Source organism: Strix uralensis, chromosome 10 (assembly GCF_047716275.1).
Source record: "Strix uralensis isolate ZFMK-TIS-50842 chromosome 10, bStrUra1, whole genome shotgun sequence".
In the NCBI taxonomy this organism is placed as follows: domain Eukaryota; kingdom Metazoa; phylum Chordata; class Aves; order Strigiformes; family Strigidae; genus Strix; species Strix uralensis.
Window position 1 is genome coordinate 7,305,467 of NC_133981.1, and position 24,955 is coordinate 7,330,421.

The 24,955-nt window shown below is 45.4% G+C and overlaps 1 protein-coding gene across 1 annotated transcript in view; it reads right to left on the minus strand.

The window, feature by feature from the left end:
- LRIG1 (leucine rich repeats and immunoglobulin like domains 1) overlaps positions 1-24,955 on the minus strand; it is a 96,056-nt gene that overhangs the window by 53,826 nt on the left and 17,275 nt on the right. The window contains 1 exon segment of the mRNA XM_074879087.1: positions 3,671-3,742. Coding sequence (XP_074735188.1) covers positions 3,671-3,742 — 72 coding nt within the window.

Here is a 24,955-nt window from a genome sequence, read left to right on the forward strand (position 1 = left end):
AAAACTATTTTTGGCAGGTGGGAGAGGACAGCAGTACATCCATCCCAGAACTTCCTTCTAACTCCTCTGAGAGCAGGCAAGATATTTGATTTCATGAGGAGTTCCAGGCACTGCTGGGATAAAAGCTTTCCTTAGCATCGGCTCTGCCTCTGACATTATACCCGTGCCTTAAAATGTAAGGGAAAAAAGCCAGATGCATTGCAATTCAGCAAGGAGCTCCACTTTGCAACTAAAAGCTCATTGTTGCTCATATTATAGCAAGGTCTAGAGCTTTCAAAGGTACAAAGCAATATGTAAAGAGTATTCAAATGCTTATATTTGTGCCATATTTTCATTAACATCCAACTGAGCATCTTCTGGAAAGGCACAGGAGAAGGAGAATTAGGCTCACCCTCTGCGAGCCTGGGTCAGCTCTGGTTAAGCAGTTCCGACACCAACCAGTGTCTAACAACTGGTCAAACCCTCCTCTGACGTAAGTGTTATTTTCATATATCAGTCTCCTGTCAGGTCAGAAGTGGTTCTCCCACCTCATTTTCTCTCTTGGCTCCCAGGCACCAGTTGCTGATGCAGAGGAGACAGCCAAGCTCAGTATTTGCCTGGGATTTCCCTCTCATCTTCCCCTTCCCCCATGTAAAGAAACAAGAAAAATAGAAAAAAAACCCAAAACAGAACAACCAGGCTCCACAAATTTAAACTTTCAGTCTCCTTTCTCCTCCCCAGCCCTCCCCTTTGACGACACAAACCTGCTGCCTTTGGATGCTAAGGCAGAGGAGGAGGGGGGCCACCCGTATTAAATATTTACGGTCCAGTTGCCAGGCTGGTGTCAAGCTGAAATGGAGCCTGCTCAAAAATAGCACAGCTCTCCAGAGCTTTCAGTGAAAGGCACTTTATAAAATAAAAGGTGAGTTGTTTGGAGAGGAATTTTAGCAGTTACTACCTCTTTGTTACAAATGAGCTTGGAAAACCTGAGAGCCGTGCAACCATCACTTTCATGGATCCCATGATCCATATGACCTGAGGAAACCCCAGAAAGGACGAAGGGCCTACCCAACAGCAACACCCTCCATCCCACCCTTTCAACCAAGGGATGAAAACGGATGGACCCCAGGGGGCTGTCATTACAGGGAGCCACCAAAGGGGATGAAAGAAAGCATAGGTGTCCTGAAGGAAAGTAATGTCCCACTCCAGCCCCTACCACTTGAGCCTCCATCAGCACAAAGCTACTTATTTCAGAGCATGTGGGATCACAGGGTTTCAGGCCACTTTGCCATTAAATTTCATCCTCCATTGATTTAAAACTTTTAATGAAAAAAAGCTTCTCAAAAAAAAAAACCACGAACAACTGCTTAAACCCAGGGAAAGGGAAGAGTCTGGGGTAAATACAGCTATTTATTACTATCGCAGTAAAGTAAAAGAGTATCCAAGATAAGCTATGAAGTTTAAATCTTTTGGTTTGTAGACACTTTCTTAAAATCAAGGGAAAACAAAAGGTTTTCAAAATATATCACACTAATTATTCACATACAGAGACACATACAGAGCTTTGAGCCCCATCTGTAATGCTCAGGAACACCACAGGCACCGTGTTTGAAGCATCATGGGAGGTTTCAGGTCTTATCAATGCATCTATTATTTGGGGCAATCTCTTTCCCCGAGGGGGACTTGGTTTGCCCAGCACAGCGCGCACAGCAAAACACTGACTTGCTCTCAAGACATGCCACAGCATGATGCTTATTTCATGAATGTTTGTAAAGTGCTTAAAAAAAACACCTCAGAAAGGAGATGCTCTGGCAGTACAGATGTGGTTCTCTTTGTGAAATGCAGTTTATTTCAGTGGTCTGTGGTTTAGCTGTTATTCAAAAGCAACCAAGATTGGTAGATAGGGCTTTTAATAGAGCTTCTCCCTCACACTTTCCAGAGCCTGCCTTCCAGGCTCTGCTCCAGACCTCTGCCTCCCTTCCAGTCTCCCATTTCTGACTGTTCCCTTTCCCTCCTACTTACTCCTCTGCCTTCTCTCTTCTCCCTAACCCTGCCTTTCTGACACAGCAAGCAGCTCATATCTGCACCATTACTCTGTGGGCTGCATTACTTACCTCTCCCAAACCCTGACATCTTTTTTTAGCAGCTGACAGTTCAGTGCAGGACTCGTCCCACTCTCAACTCGTGCAGCACTTTGCACAAGGGAGCTCCCTACCTAAGGAATCGGAAGTCATACATGTTTCCCAGCCCCATGTTCCCTGAAGTCACATGCCTTCAGGCACTTCCACAAATAAAAGCTATTGCTAAGCCACAGTCACATTAGGATAATTCTAAAGTCTCATGGGATCAGGGCTGCAATTCTCCTCTTTAAGCACAGTAATTTAAGGCTTTCCACAGTTTAAAGAGAAGTTGAGAAAACAGATCCTATATAGGCAGCATTTTGCTGACCTGCATCACTTTCTCTCCCCTCCCTGACTGCTCCCTAGGATGATCATGATGAACTGATTTCAGAGCACTGCAGTCATTCCTGATGCATATTACTCACTCAATCACGATCCCCAGCAAGTCTCTACTATTAGTGTAAGCAGGGGAGCCAGGGGCAATCAGGCCAAGGGAGAGATGCAACATTGATCCCTCCATGGTCCAATCCTGCAGGCATCAGTCAGGCAGAACTCCCACTGTAGTAAACTCTTTTGCCTATTTAAGAATCACAGGATCTGGGCCCTCCACGAGCCCCAGAGCCAACACTTAATGAAAACAGACAGAGGACAAGAGAAAATGCACGATATACACAGAGTGCAGTATTGTTTCTGAAAGGAAATGTTTTTTCAGTTTCCCATGAGGCATCAGTAGCTCTTCAAACAGAGCCCAAACCTCAAGTATGCCAGCAATTCAACATTCAAATGCAAGCTCATTACCTCAACCCACCGCTTGCAATTTTAGTCACTTTCATTTTTCAAAACCCAAAATCAGAGCTCCAGGAATCACTGTGAATAGCTAACAAGCACAGCTCCTCTGTGAGTGTAACTGCTGAGCATTTACACAGATCAGGAGCTAGGAAATCCTGCGATTCCCTCAACAAGGTTTCCTTTACCAGCAAGGGAGGTCTGGCACAGACACTCAGGCCTTCACCAGCTCCCTCTCTTCCCCCACCAAGGCAAAAGACAGCTCTGCTGTTTTAGCCTCTCCTAGCAGACTTCAAACAGAATTTGTTCTGGTTCCAAAAGGAGCACGAATGTCAGAGAGGAGGAGACACAGTTAAGTGCTTTGTTATCCACTACACTACACCTTTGTTTCCTGGGAGATTTGGGTTAGGTTGGCATCAGGTATCACAATCCAGGCTGTTCTGCCTTGCTTCAGGGTTATCCTTTCAGCAAGGAGCTTTGTGTGTATGTTCAGGTGTGTTAGCTGAACTGTTCCCTCAGAGTATTGCACAAGACTGAGGGAGGCAAACTCCAATGATTTCCAATAACAGCTATGCTGTTCTAATGGGGATGCTGTGTTCTGCTAATTGATTAGTTTAAGAAAAACAGCACAGGTACAACATGGAGAAAAACCTCCACACCAAGTCAGATCTGCTCATTCAACTTAGCTAAAGGAAGGTATTGTCTTAGGAAACTATATACAATTTCCTCCTGGCCCACAAGCCACCCTGGCAAAACACAATTAAAACCTTTGAAAGAATACTTACACTTCCTGCAGGTTCGACAGCCCTGCAAAGGCAGAAGGATCAATCTCCGTCAAATTGTTGTAGCTCAGGTTTCTGTTAAAATAAAAGACAGTGGGATCAGCATACTGCAGTTACCATGCTCAGCAAAACACAGCCGTCTTAATTATTCTGGATTGCACTGGGAGGGTGGGTTTGTTGTTGGGTGTTTTTGGGTTTTTTTTAAACATGAGTACTTAAAACACAGCAGAACAGCACTTTTTTGGTGAATCGATGAGTAAGTTTAGTTCTGTGATCAAAGTGTTATCATCTAGCTCTCCCTTTTTCCTCTTTTGCATTAGTGTGGTTTTAATTTGTCTTTCTATTACATAATTACATTTATTATTCTTCTATTGGTTATTCACAACCACAAAACTAATCACAGATGAATAAGATATTTCCTGACAAATTAAAGTCTGAACTGAAACAATCAAACTATCTGCTAAATATTTTACAACTATATTCCCATGGAGTATTTTTATATACCACTGTGTTACATACAAAATATACACACACAGGTATGTCCACTTACTATGTGTAAACATAAAATATATTCTACCTTTTCTAACAAGATATTATTAGCATACCACTAATTTTTTTTTTTTTTTAATCAGTGATTACAGCTTTCAGCCAGCCACACAGTAGCACGCACTTTGGTCCTCAACACCCCAACCAACGCTTTCCAACTTCCCAACAGTCCAAATCTAGACCATATTATTCACTGACGGATGGCAAATAGGTTGTGCTGTATTATCTGAAAACAGCCTGGTGGGAAAGCAGACCTGCCTCGCAGGACATCCCTGTTTGGAAATACAGCCAGAGCTCAACATGCTTCTGGGAGGAACACACTGCGAGGATTGCTAGGGACAGCAAATGACAAAGTAATGCAAATAAAGTACCGCCCCCAAAAACCACAAGCAAGAGCTTTGCTGTGCTCTGCTGCAGCATCATATGGTGTGACAGCGAAGTCCCCCTCCAAAATCTGCACTATCAGCACACCACACATGACAGGCCAAACCTGCAGCTAGGGCCTTACCAGGAGAGCACAGATCAATTAAGACCAAGTGACTAATGATGCGGAAATTAACAAATGGCCTAATTAACATGATGTATGCAGTGTTGGCATGTTCCTGTGAGTGTGTAATCTAAAGAGGGAGGAGGCAAATTGATGGGTGGTAGCAGAAAAGCAACCACAATAAGTTGTAAGGAAATTGTGAGGGGGACCTACTTTAAATTTACCCTGCTCCACACCCTGCTCTAGGATATTATCCTGGGTAAAATTCAACCCTCCTGTCTCCTCTGCAGGGAGGTTACACCCTCTTACTGCACCTCTGAACACGACCCAAAAGATTCACGGCCTGATTTTAGATAAGCCCTCAAACATTCAGCTGCTGATTCAAACCACCAAGCCTGTCTGACTAGAAAACTGGCCAATCTTCCCTGGTTTGTGTATTTTCTTTGTTTTAAAGCTGTGCCCACAGAATCCGAGCAGGTCTGGAGCCCAAACAGGTAAACAGGACCTAAGTCACCGAGACACCTACTGAACTTTTACCCATGCTATGCAACCCAAGAGCTGAGGAACACAAAAAAAAGGGAAGCTGCCAGAAGAGCATAGACAGAGACCTCCTGTTTGAACTGCTCATGCTAACCCACTGCACTTTGTGGTAATGCAAAGAGAAATCTAGGCCCACAGCGACTTTACAAATACCAAGACTTGAAAAACTACAAAGCTTATCAACTTTGCACAATTAGCAGGAAGCGATAAACACCTCTTTCAGGCTAAAAAGCAGTTATTGATCACCTGCCCTCCAATGATGCATTTCTGGGAAGCGCTCAAAGCTTTCCCCTGCACACGGGATCCATTTGCTAGTTCTCACACACATGCTGTTCCCCATCATTTTAGAGCAGTCAGATCTCAAGACAGCTCCTTGCATCTTGACTGAAACATTCAATTTTTTTGCCAATACCTGCTGTGAAAGAAGGCTCTACAAATCAACAACACAAGCTGACTCTTAACAGAATCTAGACGTGAAGCTACACAGGAGTGTAAAACCTAACCAAGCATCTAGTTTTAAAATATGCTGTCCTGTAAGCCCCTACTGTCTTTTAAAACACTCAAGAGACCTTTAAATCAATACCAGCCTACAGCAGATATCCATTTCACTATGAACTCAAAGGCATTTATCTAAATAAAAGTCAAACTGCAGTTTAAACTCAGAGTGCATTTGAAAGCCAAGTCCATATTCATAGCACAATTATGAATTAAAGTGTAATTTGCCCACAGATTACATTACTACTTTTTTTTTTAAACCACACAGCAAGATCAGGTTGGAGCTTGTCCCTGCCTGATGTAGAGGCAAAAAGAGAAAATACAACAGGTAACGTCCTATAGGCTCAACACAATAAAGCTGACACAAATACTAGTGACAAACTGTAAGGGGGAAATGCAACCACGGTCATGACCATGCATGAATCCATCTGTTTTCATGTATTTCTATGCCTTCTATTGCTGCAAATCTTTGTATTTCTTAAGGTAATATATTTATCCTCAAAACATTCCTCTGCAATAGGCTAAGAAGCTCTTTTATGAATGAAGCACTGAGAATCACAGGCACCAAACTGATCATCCCTGCACTTAAAGGGACCAGATTCCTGTCTTAGTGCTCAAGCACTGAGTGATGCTGACACGAACCTCAGAGGTTCACAAGTGAAAAAACAAAGGTCTTCATCATAAAGGATTTCATGGGCACAGTTTTAACATCATCCAAAGCAACTTTCTGATAATTGTTGCTGCCATTCAAGAAGTCTGAACATCAAAGTCACTGCACAAATAGCTGGCTCTTCAGATACCACAGCCATATTTTGCCTACACCAGCAACAAAAAGAGTTTCCAATGGTTGCTGTAGAAATACAGGTGAACTCCACCATCTTGTATGCCAAAGTCTTCAGTTCTCCCCATGCTACCCACTCCAGCTGCCAACCATCCTCACCAAACACACAACACACCATTCCAAAATCAGTTGGGAAATGGAAGTTAGAAATACAGAGTCAGTGCAAAATAAACAGGAGACTTGAAATTGAATAGATACACCAAAATAAACAGTTTACTCAATTTCTGAGACTAGCTATATTTTAACTTGCACTAAAACAGCCAAGAATTTCTAGCCTGAAGCATTAGCAATCAAAAGATGTGTTTCCCAGAACTCAGATCCCTTCACTAGACAGTATTTGGCATGCTAGTCACAGCATTCAAATGGGAGAAAGAATTAACGTGCTCCAATAGATGGATCATTTGGACCAGGAGTCAGGAAACCTCCATCTATTCTTGACTCTCTTAATCTCCTGCTGGGTGACCGGGTCATGTCACATCACCTCTCCAGAGCTTTTGTTTCCACAGCCATCCTTTGTCTGTCTTGTCTATTTGGACTGTAAATAAAATTGAGGTAGGTATTGTCTCGGTTGGCACGATGCTGATGAAATGAGGCCTCAGTCTTGGTTGGGCTCCAGTAATGCAAATAAAGAAGGGAACTCAAAACTTGAGGTCATGGGTGCACGTGGTGCTCCCCCACCACCAAGCACAGGTCCCAAATGTACAGTGCAGCATGAAGCACTGCAGGGGCTAATAGCCCCATCAGCTTGACCTCTCCAAGCTGAACAGACCAGTAATGCAGGCTGGAGATGCCAAGCTTGGGGGCACAGCTGTCCCATCACTGAGAACAGTTGATGTTTCTGTTCTCCCATAGCATAGAACATGTTCCTTATTGAGGAGCCCCTTGGTGAACAAGTATTTCTGCCACCAGTACTCTAAAACATCTTTTTCAAAGAAAAAGAGCCCTCAAAACCCAAAGGCAAAACCCTGTCCTTTCCCAAATCATCACTTCCCTAAACCACCCGAGTTCTCTCAGGTGCTGGGCATCTCTTCAAAGCAGCAGTTTATAAAGCATGATCTACAGTGTTTTAAGCCAGTCCCAAGAGACCATGTCTTCGTCCTAAGAGACGAAGACATGGTCTCTCGGGCACTGCATCTACACACACACACAGTCAGTTGAGCCCAAGTGTGGGCATGCCCATGCAGAAAGCAGAGTACCCAGTGGGCTGCCTGCTCCTCTGCATAGGTACATGTTTCTGTTACATTACTCATGTGATGATATTTGGTCCCTCTAAGGCAATTGTGCAAAGAAAACAGAATTCAGACAACCAACATAAACCCTGGACAAGAGCCTGCCTGGGCTGTAAGTTCAGGGAAGCACCCTACAAAGGTCAGAAGCTTCTACAGATGGCAGAGAAGACTGAAGAGACACCAACTTGAGTGGCCCCTAATGTTCAGGCTGTTTTTTCCCTGTTGAATAAAGCTGATCTTGGGGGGGGTGGGGGGGTTGAACTTTATTTGACTTAATGGCATGAGAAGTGCTCTGCACTATTTATCTACTGCATACCTCAAATCTTCCTTGTATTGGCTCATCCAACAACATAGGGTTTTTCCCCCCCCTCATGTCTCTAAGGTGCCCATGATCAGGAACTGAGAACCTGTTAAATCAGTATGGGAAAGGCCCTGTTCTGTCTATTCATCCATTCCAGACTCTAAATGAGAAAGCTGTGTTTGTCTTTAGTTAGCATTGTGAAAACGGCACTGTGGATCACTGAACATTGCAGAGACTGAAAGGAAAGCCTTGTTAAATAACCAGGTATGTAGCCTGCCTTGAAACCACCTCCCCAAAGTAATAATGCTGTCACAGAACAAGTCTTGCTTGCCAGCGAGGAGTGATCAGTCAGCTCTTTGAATCATGAGATGCCAATCCTGCCTCCCTGGGCAATGTAGAAGTTTTGGCTCTGCTTTGGAACCCTGACCACTGTAGAGAAAAGCCACCTCTCAAAAACAGAGGTGACTGGCTGCCTTGCCAGACAAAAGAATAGAGACATACGTGGCTCCTGGTCTCTGCTCACCATGATGATAGCTGAATTCCGTTCAGTGAGGTGAAGGTTTCCGACCCTTACGTCAAAACCATTTATCTGTCAGTGCAGAAGATTATGTCAAAAGCGTTTCTGCACCTTTTGATGACAGGCATTGGAGAAAAGGAGGATGGCTCAAAGTTCTGCCACTGCCAACTGTGGCTTTCATTAAACATTTTGTCAACCATTGTCATAACACAACTTTTCATTGCTCCAGCACAAAAGGGAGCCAAAGGCCCAGAACAATCAAGCCTTGCAATAGAAATTCCTCTGGCTAATCTGTCGAAAGATAGCTGCCTAGTCCACAGCTTACTGAATAGGCACCATCCTCTTCCCACATGTTTGTAGATGGCTTTACAGCACTGGAATGGAGGCCTCATGCACACTTGATTGGGTATGAAAAGCATGGCTGCAGCTGAATTAGCTTGGGGATGGGGGCCAGGGGAACAAGAGAGGGAACACATTGCCCATACTAAAAGCATACAGCTGTGTAGGGAAGAAAGCACACTCAAATTTCTCTTTTAACCAAGCTTGTGAGCTCCCGGAGAGATAGCAGAGTCCTCATAAGCAGTAACATTCAAGGCTTAACACTGAAGTACAAAGCGATCAAAGAGACTGAAAGGATTCAGGTGGTTGTATGGTCTGTAAGGACAGACAGAAGCAGCTTTAGTCCATTTTTTTTTTTCCTGTGTATAGGACAAGTCCAAAATCTACTCCCATAAGGCAAGAGCAGCTAAACAGCTAGTGCCAGCTACCCACAGCTGCACTGCATGGCAACACCTTCCCTTAAATGGGATTCTTCAGTTCCCCCTAAAACAAACGGCCACTAAATGGAGTTGCATAAGCCCCACAGTGATGAGTCAGGAGCTTTCACATACTCAACATGCAGTCCTTAACTACCTTCTGGAGGATCATAGAATGGTTTGGGTTGGAAGGGGCCCTAAAGATCATCTAGCTCCAATGCCCCTGCCATGGGCATGGACACCTTCCACTGGACCAGGTTGCTCAAAGCCCCGTCCAACCTGGCCTTGAACCCCTACAGGGAGGGGGCAGCCACAGCTTCTCTGGGAAACCTGTGCCAGGGCCTCACCACCCTCACAGGGAAGAATTTCTTCCTTACATCTAATCTAAATCTACCCTCTCTCAGTTTAAACTCCTTACCCCTCATCCTATCCCTACACCCCTGATAAAGAGTCCCTCCCCCCTTTCCTGTAGCCCCCTTTAAGTACTGGGAGGCCGCTCTAAGGTCTCCCCAGAGCCTTCTCTTCTCCAGGCTGAACACCCCCAACTCTCTCAGCCTGTCCTCACAGGGGAGGTGCTCCAGACCCCTGGTCATCTTTGTGGCCTCCTCTGGACCTGCTCAAGCAGGTCCATGCCTTTCTGATGTTGGTGCCCCCAGAGCTGGACACAGCACTGCAGTGGGGGGTCTCATGAGAGCAGAGCAGAGGGGGAGAATCCCCTCCCTTGACCTGCTGGCCACACTTCTCTTGACGTAGCCCAGCACACGGGTGGCTTTCTGGGCTGTGAGCGCACATTGCTGGCTCATGGTCAGTTTTCCATCCGCTGATACCCTCAAGTCCTTCTCCGCAGGGCTGCTCTCAATCCACTCCTTGCCCAGCCTGGATTTGTGCTTGGGACTGCCCCAACCCATGTGCAGGACCTTGTCCTTGGCCTTGTTGAACTTCATGAGGTTTGCACGTCCCAACCCTCCAGCCTGTCCAGGTCCCTCTGGATGGCACATCCCTTCCCTCCAGCGTGTCGACTGCACCACACAGCTTGGTGTCGTCAGGGAACTTGCTGGGGGTCCCTTGATCCCACTGTCCGTGTCACCAACAAAGATGTTAAACAGCTCCAGTCGCAACACCGACCCCTGAGGAACGCTGCTTGTCACTGCTCTCCACTTGGACATCGAGCTGTTGACCACGACTCTGAGTGCAACCAAAGTTTCCTGCAGATTCCTTTCTAGTAGCTGATGCACTGCCAGAAGCCAAAGCTGGGACTTGGGGAAAATCACTTACCCAATCCACCACAGCCATTCCTGGGTTTCCTTTGAATGGGCCTGCTAAACTGGTAGAAAACCACGGATTCTTATACACCTCAGCTCCCTCATCACCCTCATCTCTATTCCATTGCTCCCAAACTCGCTATAACAGGCCTACGGTCAGGAAGGACAAAGAACCGAAAGCCGTATTTGCTAAAGGACGCACTGAACGGTTCTGCACCCACACTGTGTCTTGCAGTTCAGCCAGTCTCAAGCACAAGCTCCCACACTGCTGAGCAGTACTTGGACTGACTGGGCTACGCAACCTCTGGGATGCTCACGTTTCTGGGGTGACAAAAGCCACGATATGCCAAGCCCCTTGTGATTTCTTTTACAGCGTACCCCAAGGAGCCCTGCCTGCCTATACAAAGCACCCAGCTTACAGGAGAAGGGACACTGCTGGGGCACAGAAATGTCCCACACCAAGCATCAGCAAGAGTTACCTCCTAAAAGGAGGCAAGAGCAACAAAACACAGGGCACCAGAGAGGTGAAAGAGCAACAAGCTGGGACAAGGTGCTCTGGAGAGAAGGGGACTCTGCAGGACAAGGGAAGGACAAACAGCACCCACGTGGGTGAAGCTATGCCCCATCACTGAGAGGTCCTGTTAGCAGCTAAGCAAGTGTGCTCACTCAGGCTTTACTTATGCCCTAGCTCAAATTAGCAGCAGCATCATATTAGCTTGGGTTAATAGCCTGCTCATAAGGGGCTTTATGTGCAGAAGGGAGTCAACTTAAGGGCAACCCTCAAGCCATAATATGAACTAATTTGACAGTGAAGACAAACTTTGAGAGGTCATCCAGACACCAAGAAAACTGCACCATGAATCACTCTCAGTCATGACCAACAATATCGTCTAAAGGAAATTCCTGTAGCATGATCACCAAAGAATCAATACCACACCAATTCCAGCAGATGCATGCAGTCATTAATGCAAAGAACACTAATTAAAACCACATCACTGAGAAGCATTGTGCTGGACTACAATTTAATTTAGCATGTGGTTGATATGGTTCAAGGGATTAGAGAATTATCTTTTCTTATCTTCAAGTAACTTTCAGGGACACAATTTCAGCCCTGGCCCTTCCTCCTGCTCTGCCACTCTGTGCTCACAACTGTTTCCGCTCACAAGCGTGCAGAGACCACACATCTGACACAAAAAGACGCCTGCGCATACAAGCCCGGTAAGGAACCACCAGAGCTGGTCTGCTCACACAAGGCTGCAAACATAAGTATCTCCATCACTATCAGCTCCCTGGCTCCAACAGGCAGCACAGGAGGGCAACCGCGCTCTCAGGGGCTGAGGAAGGGCAGAGAAGTCCTTTGCAGGAGCATTGGGTAACACTACGCTGCTGCTGCTTCCACATCTACAACAAGGAACTCCTACAGGCTTTTTTGTCTCTTCAAAAAGGGCAGTGTCAGGTTATTTTAGGCCCTGTTCAGTTTACACAAATGTGTTTTGACAAAACCTAGGATCCCATTTGCTCCTATTTTAAGAACCTTAGCAAAACTAAAGTGGAGTTTTCTGCCTTTTTTTTAAATTTTGTTTGGAAGACCATCTCCTCCAAACACCACAAATGTTTTAATCATTTTTTTTTAAAGAAAGATTAGCTTCAGCTTAATCTACATAATCGCACACATATGCAAGTACACCACAATATACATCCAAAGCAGTTGCGTAACCCAGGTACTTAGGGACCTCTTGCTATGCCTCTGCAGCATCAGGAGAGACATGAGGATATTCATTTCACCAGGGCTTAATCCTGGTCCACTCAACAAGACTTTTCTCAGCACTTCAACTGCTCCATGCTCCAAAAATATGTAAAGTGAGATTTCAAGAAGTGAAGTAATTTGAAAATCATCCAATGGCCTGAATGGCAGAGGGAGGACTGTGAGCCCTTGTCTCCGCACAGTGCCCCACCGGCCCCAGGAGCGCTCGTGGCTGGGGACACGCACAGCTTTTCCCAGCAGCCAGCAGGGACCTGAACCAACAGAAGATGGTAGGACAAAGCAAGCATGAATGACAAGGTATTCAACAATTCTTTCTCTGCTTCTGAAAAAAATACTAGCTGCAGGCACAGAGCCTGCAGTTACTGAGGCTACAAACCCTCCCATTAGGATTGCATGATCCTCTGCTCCTAGTAAGACAGCCTGGTCAAAGGCAGTATTGTACACAGGCAACAGGGGATGCTGCAAGGGTTAGAGCAGGCAGTATTTAATTGCAGCAATTTTTCACTTTATTTGCTGCTTCTATTAAGCTGCACTGCCTGAAGGAGACTGAGCGTCTCCAAAACACACTGAGCCATCAGCTGCAAGGATTGCCTCAAAGCAAAAACACATTTCAAAGGGGGCAGAGACATCTAAATAAAAATAACCATATTTAATTTAACATAAAGGAATCCTGGTTTGCCACCTGTGACAGGTAAAAAGTTGGAAAGAAAAGCAGGATGTGGAAGTTTAACCCACAAGTAAAACTCCACCCTTCATCTGCCCAGACACCCATAGGGTTTGTTCTGGGTTTATTGTTTTAATTAAAGTGATACCTACTGTCATGAGAAAGATATATCCTAAAACCAAAACCCTGCAAGTTGTTTGCTCCACTGTGTAAGAGCAAACTCACCTTTTTCTAATTTGATGGCAAATTTCTCTCGGCAATTTTGCCTCCACCATGCAAAGCACCCTGTGTCTTAAATTGCTGAAGCAAGAGCTGGAGGCCTAGCTCATAAACAAAATACTTGTGAAACAAATTGCTCCTGCTTCCATCACCACTGTGTTTCTTCAGTAAATCAATAAAGGCCATGACTTCTTTACTAACATTTTCAATTAAGGTTCCCCACTGTGTATTCAACATACTAAACCAATTTATTGAGGATTAACAACTATATAATTTACTGTACATGTCTACCTTAGAACAACTGCTAAGCCCCCATTAACTGATAACAAGAACTACATTGATAGCTCAGCATCAAGTGCTATTTACAGTTTCAAAAAGTGCTACTTCTGCGAAGTAAATATTTTCATCTGAAAGTTATGCAATGTTTCACAAGTACTCACAGCAGATAAACCATGTTAAACCTTTGGCTTTTTTAGATGCTTGGAAAGACCCACAGCAACACGTTCAACTGCTGGCAGCTTAACCCTCCCACCACATGACTTTGCAAAATCCAACTGTGGGTTACAAGTCAAGTGGAGATGGAAAAGCGAGACAATTCAGAAACTCCCCGAGCACTGTTCAGAAGTTTCCACAATTTAAGAAAACATCCAAGGTCAACAATCATTCAATAATATCCAATAACCCATGTTTTAAGATACATTTTCTCCTAAAACACAAAATTGTGATGTGCTCTGCTCTATTCGGGGATGCAAGTGGTTTCAATCATGTCCGCAAGCATTTCTGGTAAGCTCAGAGTGCTTAACTAGCTGAGAAAACATTCTTCCACCGCTCCAATACCACAGTTTATCAGAAATATTAATTCAATAAATACATAACCATGCACAGCTTTCACAGTGCCAACCAGCAGCACCATGTTTGCATACACTGCATGCTGGGAAGGGAGAGCACCAAACCCTGACGCTGAAGTTTCAGCACGCATCTGGCATCGCCCCTTCGCGGAGCCTGCAGCAAGCAGGGCTCGGCTGTGCCCTGGCCAGTGGCAACATGGGGCACAGCATTGCCCAGCCACATCGGAGCAGAGCCTGGTCAATCATTAATGGTGGGGAGAGGGCAGGCAACCCGCTCCTGCGGTGTTTGCTCAGTGCTTCATTTTCTTGCAGTTGTTCTTATTAATAGTTAATCAGGAAGGACCAATCTCCCCCCCAAAAACACACTCACTTGGAAGCAGCACAAAGGAATATCTGTGCACTGGTTCAGACTAGTCAGGTAAGGAATTGGGGGGAAAATAAAAAAATTGTCTTAGAAAAAAGCATGCAGATTTTTTCCTGCAGCTTGGACGTGGGGGCTCACCAGTTTGCTCTTGCCCCTCCTGCACTTGATGCTGCTTTCTAACACCGCAGAGGGGCTGTGCCACACCCCACCCCTGCACAGCGGATCAGTGCGAAAGCCAAGAGGCATTTCCGAAGAAAAGCCACTGCTCTCCTGTTCTCCATCAGCCCAGGATGGCCACGCTACACTGCTGTTTCACCAGTGGCTGCTCCCCACCAGCCACCCAGTGCATCTGCTGTGCTGTCACCTAAGAAAAATCTCAGCAGATGCATTGACTTGAAGCTCCATCTCATTAGATGTGCTGCAAAGCTAACTGACCAGAGCCAAAGCAGCCGACCAGGACAGAGGCAGCGGTCATCCCTCCCAGCTCAGCTGCCTTCTTCCCACCTGGTGGCAATAATCCCAGTCTCACAAAACACCCAGCCAACTCTACAGCCTTCTACAGTGGAAAGAAATCCCCTTCTGATCCTAGCAGCAGCCCAAGTGGAATTACAACACTGCACTCCTTGCTATGCTCACCATGAACTTAGTCTAAAATTCACCCAAGCAAGGACACTCCCTGCACTGAAATTGAGAGGTTGACCAAATCCAAAGATCCTGTGTGTGGAAATGAATGATGTATATAACTGCAAAGCATCAGTTAAAGGACTAGTTACCTATGGGGCAGTCAATGGCTGGCAGCACTGCACGTTGCAGGGCCAGCTCTAATCCCCCAGAGGTGAGAAAAACACATGGCAGACAGCTCCCATTTTCAGTTTAAAAATAGTTCTTCTCTGTAAAAAAGAGCAGCATTTTAAGCTAAAAAAACCCTAAGCTGGCCATCCTGGCTGGAGGTGTGTGGTTTACACAGGCATCCACCCTTTCTCTTTTTGAGTAATCAATGTCCAATCATAATGCACTTTCATTCCAGGCACTTCGTATTGCCAATAAAGCACCAAGCAATTTAATGGATTTCTAACCCCAAATTGGAAGCTGTACTGCATCCAACTGATTCAATTTGTTCAGTCTTAGAGGAAGCCCTGGAACAAAATGCTAGAAATAAAACCACATGCACTGATAACATTACAGAAATAGACACACCAAGAAGCAAATGTTCTGTCCCTTTTATTTTATCTGACCTCCAACCCGTTTTAACTGACCTTCAAGATGGAAAGGCTGCATTTAAAAGAAGCTATTTCCACCTAGATCAAGAGAAATAAAAGCCAAGCTATATATAATGCATTTGCTGCAGAACAAGGCAAATAAATCTACCATAAAACTACCTTTCACTTAACAATGAAAAGCCAAGAGACTTTCAAGTTAATTTATTCCATATTTTAGGTCCTAAGCAAAGCTATTTTCCTCGATAAACTTCTTTTCCCTGCACACAGCCTGAAAACAGCAGAGATGGCTTCCTCTACCCTCACCTTATCACAAACTACAGCACTTGATGGCAGACAGCTGCATTATCTCCTTTGGCTAGTACTGGAGAAGCAGAACAGAGGCAATGGTGTGATGCAGAATTTTCCAAACGGTGGTCCACAGCATACCTCCTGCCAGCAGGAGAAAGCCAGCAGGTAAGATACTGTTTGACATGGTAGACTTTCCTTACATTGATTCTGCATGTAAGCGATCGCTGTAATTACACTAAGTATGACCTAGACTATGACATTCCTCTAGAAGAGGCTCTTTTATTTTACTAGGTGCTATAGAAAGCTCTATTCCTGCCTCGACCTTAAGAGCAGGACCATCTATCAGAACAAGCATTCACATTTTTGGCGTAACACCTGTACTGGTGTTTACCACTGGGAGAGCAGTGGGATACCAGCAAGGATTTCAAGGCAGATGAAGCTGGTGCTCAAGTCTCTGCCCAAACAATGCCACAAAGTAGTCAAGGGGATGGTTAAATCTACAGCTTTCCATTACATGCCAATCTTCATGTTCCTTACATACAGCAGAATGTCACAAATAAGCATATATTCTTGCTTAAATAACTTGTACACAGCTGTTTCATTATGAGACTTTATAGACACATATGCAGCTATAAACACATAAACATGTACACAACTACATATGCATGAGGCAGTACATCTATAGTGATGTATACAGGTAGAAAAGGCTTTATCAGGAGAGTTTGGGACAGCTGTACAGCTTATGACTAAGCTGTATAATAAACATTTTTTTACTAGTGCTCTTCACTCTGTCCCAGCATATAATGCCACATCTTTTACAGAAGCACTATTTTAAAAATGTTTGAGAGCTTTACAGTTTTTATTGGTGCTATTTTTCAACTCCTTCCACTCACAAAGCCAGACTTCTTTATTAGTACACTCAAACTGCAGAAAGACTCAGAAAAGTTATAGCAAATAAAATTTTAGAAAGTTCTTCGAAGAAGCTCAGGTCTTCCTAAGTCTGACATCTGAGGACTTCCCAGGATTAAAAGGCAGCCCCTACTTCCAGTGGCTGCAGCTTTTTCCACTTCAGGTCTCAACTTTTCAGGAGTCCTGGGCAAACGGGACCCTGGGCAGAGTAAAGGTGAAGCAGACAATTAATGAGCCCACCCTAGCTCCTGCTCTCCACACTCCTTGTTGGGACACTTGAGCTAAGCTCGAACCCCACATTAGCATCAGTCAGGCGCCAAAGCTGAGCACACATTTTGCCTTCAGATCAGAAAAGTGTTTTTTTCATCTACTTCAAAGGGCTATGGTGTACTTCACTGGGTGGATGCCTTATTATTCAACAAATTCTCTCAGATTTGTGCAATTTCTCAGCTAAAAGCATCACAGCTAATTCAAAAGGAGGGTAGACATTATTAAGGTTGAATCAAGGAACTAACTTTCTCTTCTATAGATTTTTATCCTTTCCATGTTGCAGAGGGGACGTTTCCCCTACACCTTTGCTACAGGAAGCAATTAACAACCCAATCTCTTGCAAAACTGCTGGATTCAGAAGGGATTTGGATAAGCTCATTTCATCTTCTTTTAACTATTATTACTGGAATCATACTGCTCCACTTGGCATTTGAGATCAAAATTTTTTTGTTGTAATTATCTTAGTTTCTGCCCACCAGCAGGTGTGCATATGCCAGTGGAGGCTCCAGTCTCAGCTTCAAGCACAGGGAACCCCTTCATCTGAAGGAAGGACACATCAAACAATGAATTCTGCATGGCAGACAAATCCTTCCCTCCTGCTTTGAGCCCATCTCACTCAGGCATAACATAATGTAGATGCCATTTTAAAACAGCCTGATAGCCTCTGAAAAATAAAAATCCCGTAACAAAACTCCACGTGGGTGGCCGCCTGGCTACATTGCAAATAGAAAAACTAACACTACAAATTAAGCCAAGAACAGAAATACCCTTCTGCTCTTCCGAGTGGTCCTTGCAAGCCCAGGAGCCGTGCCAAGGAGCTCACCATCCACTACTCACACTGCACCTCTCGTGGGGCAAAAGGCACCTTGGCTTCACACCAACACCTTGCACTCCAAAAAGCAATTATTTGAAAAACATGAATGCAGAAGGTGCTCCCAAGGTTTGTTATTGCATGGAGAGCACCACAGGTGTACTCACTGCTTGGAGAATTCAAACCATGTCCTTTTGAGAGTAGATAAACTAACCTCTATGAAGAGAATAAGGAGAAGAAATGTCACTATTTCATGGTAATCAGAAAAAGAGAATCCTTAGGGCTCATGTAAAGCATCGCTGCTCTGAGCACAGATGGCAATGGAAAAGGAGTGCAGCACTTCATGTACGAAAAATGAAGAAATCCCGAGATGAAACATGATGGAGAACCCAAGGCACCCCACAGGTGGGGTTATGGGAGAGATGAAAGAGGACAAGTCCAAGGAGAAGAAAAGAAACACCCATGCAACTCACTACCGTATTTGTGAAGCCACCAAGGAGATACTTTTTCTCCTTCAGGCAGGTCACAACTTGGTTGTTAGCAGCACAATTTTCTCAGTCCTTCCTAAAACTGGGCCTTGTCAGAAGTCAGACCCTGGGCTAGACAGGCCACTGACTCGTGGCAGTGTGGGAGCACACGCTAATGTAGACTCTGTATTCCAAGCCTGGCTCGACTACAGCAACGCCACATTAAAAAACACATTTTCCTCAATTTGTCACAGCAAGCAAAGTATGAAATAAAAAACTTTCCGAATCTTCCAAACACAGGCTCCCCCCCCCAAAAGCCTTTTGCAAACCAATGAAAATGGTGTAAAAATAAGTTGTAGTGCATTTTATAGGGGAAAATAACTCTACTGCAACTAGAAACACATACTCTAGCTTTTCTCTAACAAAACCTACAGGAAATGGCTCTGCAAAAGTTAACTAAGTGATACTGAACTTTCTCCAGAGTGTTGTATAGGAAATAACACTGCAGAAATGACTGCTTGATTTAACCTTTTGTCCAGACTATGCTACAAAGCCATACTACAGAGGTATCTGGCTGATGTTAACAATCCTCTGGTGTATTCTCTAGAACCACAGCAGAGAAAGCAGGTTATCTCACACATGCTCTGCAAAACACCCTTGCCACGGCACAAAGCCCAGGCAGCCAACTGCTGATGGAAAACAGAATTTTACAATTTTCCTTTTCTGTGGCTAGCAGTTGGGTTTTATTTTGTTTTTTAAAGATGTGAAAAAGTAACAGCTGTCCTGTGGTGCAAAGAGCAGAGCAGATGCATGTGTCCCCTGCATTCAGACCTGTGCCAGACTGGCAGTGCAGACATACCAAGGTGTCCCATCTCTCTCTGCCATCTGTCAGACTGTCCATCCAATTGTTAGAGACCTCATAATGCAATACCATAGTATTTCTGGGTGAAACACACCCCCCCCACACCCCCCCCCCAGCATCACATTTCTCAGCTCCACCACTAACACTCACTGAGCTTCCCCCCCCCATTACTCACCACCTCTACCATCACTGGAGAGGCTGCTTCATGCAACAGCAAGCATCAGTGAATGATCTTTTACTCCCAAGGCATCTCAGCAACAGACCGTCTGCCAAGAAATCTGGTGTCAATATTTGCCTGGAGCTCTGCAATCACAATCACACAAACTGAGCCAGGCTGCCCTTCATCCTTTCTCCCCCACCATCCACATGCTCAGTGTGGAGAAGGTGTTGCTTCAGCGACCTGAAACAAGTCTGGTTTTCAGCCTTCATTTCTTGTAGTCAAAAAGGAGGAGCTACAGCTTACATATATACTCCGTCTACTGAATCCCCAACATCTCAGTCTTCACTTTCCATGAGATACACTGTATGGGGAAGAAAAAGGTAAGTAAAAGTAGCCAAGGCTTTTCCACATTCCCACAAAGCTTGGGTTCCTATGTAATTGCTTTAACAAGGACAGAGCTTCTCAAAAGCTGCAGGACACATTTACTGCTTGATCAGGTTAGCCAGCAGGAAACCATTTTATGGGCTTTTTTCAGCAAATTTGACACCACCAAAGTTGCTCCAAGACAAAAAAAACCCACATAAGGGCAAGAGCCAAAAAATAATCTGTCTAGAGTAAGGACATAACCCTCTGTTCAGGAGGCTCACAGTAAAATGTCCCCCACGGAATGACACTGATTTCAGTATACCAAATAGGCCACCGGGAGGGAAGCCAGTACACAGCGATACTGCAGTCGGCCTTGGGAATTAGCTCTAGTTGCTTTTTTTTCCTGCAGCCCCACGCTTACGTCAAGTCACATGAATACAATTATATAAACTGTAGCTTTTCCATGAACACCTTCTCTGGGATAAAGGTTCTCATTTTACTCCACATAAAAACACTCTCCACAGGTTTATAAGCTTTAATTGCTATGCGAACACATAAAAAGTGCCCAAATAAGTCTATTTAATGGTTATACATTAACTATCATACACCTCCAGGCTTGTGTTATCTGCCTATTTGCTAGATCAATAAACTTCTTGTAAGCAAACTTTTTAAAAATGTTGCTGCTGCTGAGAATGTTCCATTCCTTTTTACTAATAACTTTATGAAATTAGTTGGAAACTCGTACCTGTATCTGAAGTTTTCTGCTCAGTTCTGCTAGGGAAAAAGCAGGCTGGTTTTCAGCACAAAGAATCAAAACCATATACTTCTCCAGTGTTCAAAATTGGACACTGGCCCACAAGGTAACGTAAGAGCAGTGCAACTCCGGGCTGGGAAGGACTTGGGCAAAGACAAATGTGTGCATGTGTGTGCCTGCAGACACAGAGCTCCTCTAAACCCACAGAGAGAAGGTCTCTAGGAAACACTAAGCCCAGACAGCCTGAAGCAGGAAAACTGTTTGCATGAGGAGGACAAATAGGAAGCATTAACAAGAGGTTTTAGGAAAGCATACACCCAAAATACTCTTACTGGCTATTAAAATTAAGGGCATTGTCCTCAGTGAATCCATTCCTCTGCCATTCACCTGCTGCTGTCCTATACTCACCCCATGGGGCTCCATCAGGCAAATTTGACCAACAGAGCAGCAGGTAAGGAGGCAGCCGATGTGCACAACAGCAGTGGATGGGATAGCATCAAATAAAACCTTACCATAAGGCACCCTTGCCTGTTAAACAGCACCCAAACGAGCCACTTAAGAAAAGCTCTGCAAGGCTGCCCGCAAAAGCAAGCCCTCTACAATGCTCCACACACCTCCATGGAGGAGGGCAGAAAGCATTTCACTGACTGTCCCATACCTAAAGGGGCATCAGCAACCTGGTGCAGTCCAACTGCTCTCTTGTTATGGCATGCTGAACACCGGCTAAACTTTACCTTGGGCATTTACAGATGCCCTCATGTGCCATCAACCCACCTGACAGCAGAGTCCAAAACTCCAGAGATGCACTTTGCTATCCCAGTCTGCTTCTTCAAGCACTCAGAGCCCCTCACCTCATGACTTGCCTCCTTCCAGAGATGGATAACACCGCTGCTTTCTCCCTAACCAGCTCTCCTTTTCCCACAGCGAGGGAACATCCCTTCTCCCACGCTGCCCTCCTGGCCGCTCCCTTCCCAGCCCATCTGCAGACACGTTTTCATGGGGGGCAGCCAGACAGCAGGCACTTCGCACCTCACCACCATAAACCTGCCCAGAGCAATTACCCGTCCACTCCAGCTGGGAACACACTGCTGCCTCATTTATAGCAGCAGAGCCACAAGGGCAGCAGGCAGCCAGCCCCAGGGCCGGGGTACACACGGAGAGAAGTCAAAGCCCCGCGACAGCAGAGGAAACACAAAGGGGGGGCTTGAGCTGCCTGTTCCCCCTGCCTGCCCACCCCCTGCCTGAGCCCATTAAAAAAATTAATCCCCATCATAAAACCTGGAGCACAGCCTGTATTTCAGGCCAAATAATAAGGGGAGGCTTTTATAAATAAGGAATCACTTACTATTCGGAGGGAGGGGGATTATAAAGGCTATTTAAATTAAAAACAAACTGCACAAACAAATAAACCTCACTGCACTCCCCCCCCAGCCACTGCAGCCCAAGCCCCACATCGGCTGCCTGTTTTGCACATGTTATCTGTAAACCACAGGCAAAGCAATTCCCCACTCTGTGCCATTTCACAATCTGCTCACTCTGAACCTTGCACTACGTCAGGAATTAAACAAACATTTCCTCCTTCTTCTTCGGGGTTTCCCCCCTCCTCCTAGTTCAGAGCTCAGCTCCAAAGTCCAGCAGGGCAGCAGGCGTGGGGCTGAGGTGTAACTGCGGGCTCAGAGAGCTCGGCACGCTCCCCACCACCTCCAACAGTCCCCCAAAAGCGTCCGTCCACAGGGGTGGCTGGTGGTGGTGACAGGGCACACTGACCCCATCGCACTAGGAGAAGCCAGAGGAAAGCTGGGGGCAGGTGTCTACTGCAGCATTCCACAAAAACCAGCCTGGAAAATGCAAGAGGGGCTCTGCAAACCATAAGCATCTCTCCCACTGCTCCACTAAGAAAGGATAAATGCACCAAAGCCACCAGATCTGCTTATCATGCAAAAATTGGGAATGGGGGGAAACTTGTTTATAGCCTTGCTCCCAAGGAAGACAGGGCCACAGATGTGTGTCCTAATAGTCTAAAACTGGGATGAGACCAGAGGGCTGGGAAGGGCAAGAAAGCTCCTGCCATGCTGCAGAGCCAGGGGCAGGCGGTGGGCAGCAGAGTGGCCAGGGGCCAACACGAAGCCTTTGCCTTGGCTTGGGATTGCCTGGGCCCATTGCTATGGTAAACAGGCAGCCCCACGCACTCCCAAAATACACCACAGACAGTCGAGGTGGGGAAGGAGGGTGGTACCCAAACGCAATGCAGAGATATCAGGAACACTCTGCCGAAGTCAATTAAAACATCAGTCAGTCCCAGAAACAAAAATCCTCAGAAAACCAGACTTCATGTGCCTGTTTCCATGCAGATTACTGGCGATTACAAGTAAGTACAGCAGAAAAAAATTGATGAAAAGTCTTCTCTTAGCCTGTCTGTATTTCCAAAGAGGTTTATGTTATAGATTTGGGGTTTATCTTCCTTGGAACACTGAAAGGGCCACAGGGAGGAACCAGCAAAGTGAGAGCATGAGATAAATGGAGGAGCCAAACATCAGAGAACCAAGACAGATTGGTTGAATTTTTGTGCGATTGCTGCTGTTTAATGGCAATGCCTCATTAAAATTTGGGATAAAGGAAGCTTTTGTTAAAGACCTGCTCTTTCCCCCCCTCCTGTACCTTCCCTCAGGGTTTTGAGATCACATAAAAAACACATCCCCAAGCTCCTCAAGGGTTGTTGGGTTTTTTTTTTTCCCCCAGCAAAGCCAAGGTTGACAAGACTTGACATTCCTGAAATGTTTAAATGGGGGGAGAGGGAGAAACAACAACATTTTTTCAAACCCACTTTATGCATCAGAGACAACCAAAAATTGGCCTAGGGCCAATTAAAAAAAAAAAAATTTAAAATATTTGCAAGATCATCTTAAATACTCCCAATGTTCCTGATGGAAAAGTCCCCGGCTGCACAGCGGACAGAAGCCCCCACGCCAAATACTGCGCATTCCTGGAGGGAGCTGCGGAGCAGAAAGACATAATTGAGGCGATTGACAAACCACTGCACACGACTGTCAGTCCGTCCCCAACTGCCCCGTGGGGACATGCCACCACCGGCACTCGCCCACAGCAGGTCTCGGGCTCTGCGGTGAAGCCTCTGCAGGAGGCTGGCACCGACCAGCCTCCCCTTCCAAGCAGGCAGAGAGCCCTTTAAAAACACATCCCAGGGAACTGGTAATGAGCTCAGGATTAAAAAACCTGGCTAATGAAGAGGCAAGAGCCAAGATATCCAATTTCTGCCAAATACTAGGGAAAGCATACCAGTATCAGTAGCCATTATATTAATTAAAACATACACCAGCCCATTTTGTAGCTTTTTCCAGGCTGGGATTTCACTTGCCCAATGCTGCGGGACAGAACTGGGCAAGGAGAAGAGTGCAGATGGAGCACCACAGGTTGCAGTAAAACCCACTGAAGGTGATACAAACCAGATGTGGACAGTAACTCCATGCGCTCCGAGAGGTACTACAGCTTCGTATGCCAGCCACTGCACGCCAAACACTCAGGAGTGAGCACTGCTATCGCCAAAACACACTTAAGAGTGGGGAGCATTTAAGGGGCACAGAATGGGTTAATGGGAACCCACCAAGCTCCACTGGCCGATTATTCTTCCTCAGTTTACTAGCACAGAAATTTGGGCATCAAAGAGGACCTCAGTGTTCCACTTGTGCAATAAACTCCTTTCACCAACATCACTTCACACTTTCCGGAGTGCAAAGTTCACCCCGATATTGTTGGCTTCCTCACTCACTGCTTTTTGGCACCATCCCGTCCGCTTGGCTGTTCATTAATATGCAATCAGTACATTAAAGGCTTTGTTCCACAGTCCTGGCTAGGCTGCAACAGCCTTTTCCAGCAAGTGCTGTCTTGTGGGGGACAGAAGTGCAAATATGTTCAGGTGCTCCTAAATACCCAAAATTAAAAAACCCAAACCCTATATCCCGACCAACTGGGTTTTGCAGAACAAGGGATTATCATCATCAATGCAAATAGTGTCCAGACAAAAACTTGGAGACTATACTGGATTTACTGTCATTATGCTTTACTCTTTACACCCCAGTTACACTACTAAATTTTTGCACAATTTACAGACCAACTAATCATAGCTACAAGATAAAAGCTGCTTATTAAATGCACCGGCGATGAGAAAGCTTCCATCATTTTTGTTTGAACAATGGCTAGCTGGGATGCTGTGAACAGCCTCCCCAAAAATCCCACCTGTTTTTTCAGCTATCCTCTAATCTCCCAGATTTTAGCAGGAAGCAGTACAGCCCTGCTCATTTACTGTCACTGTGGTTACATAAAAACCATATGA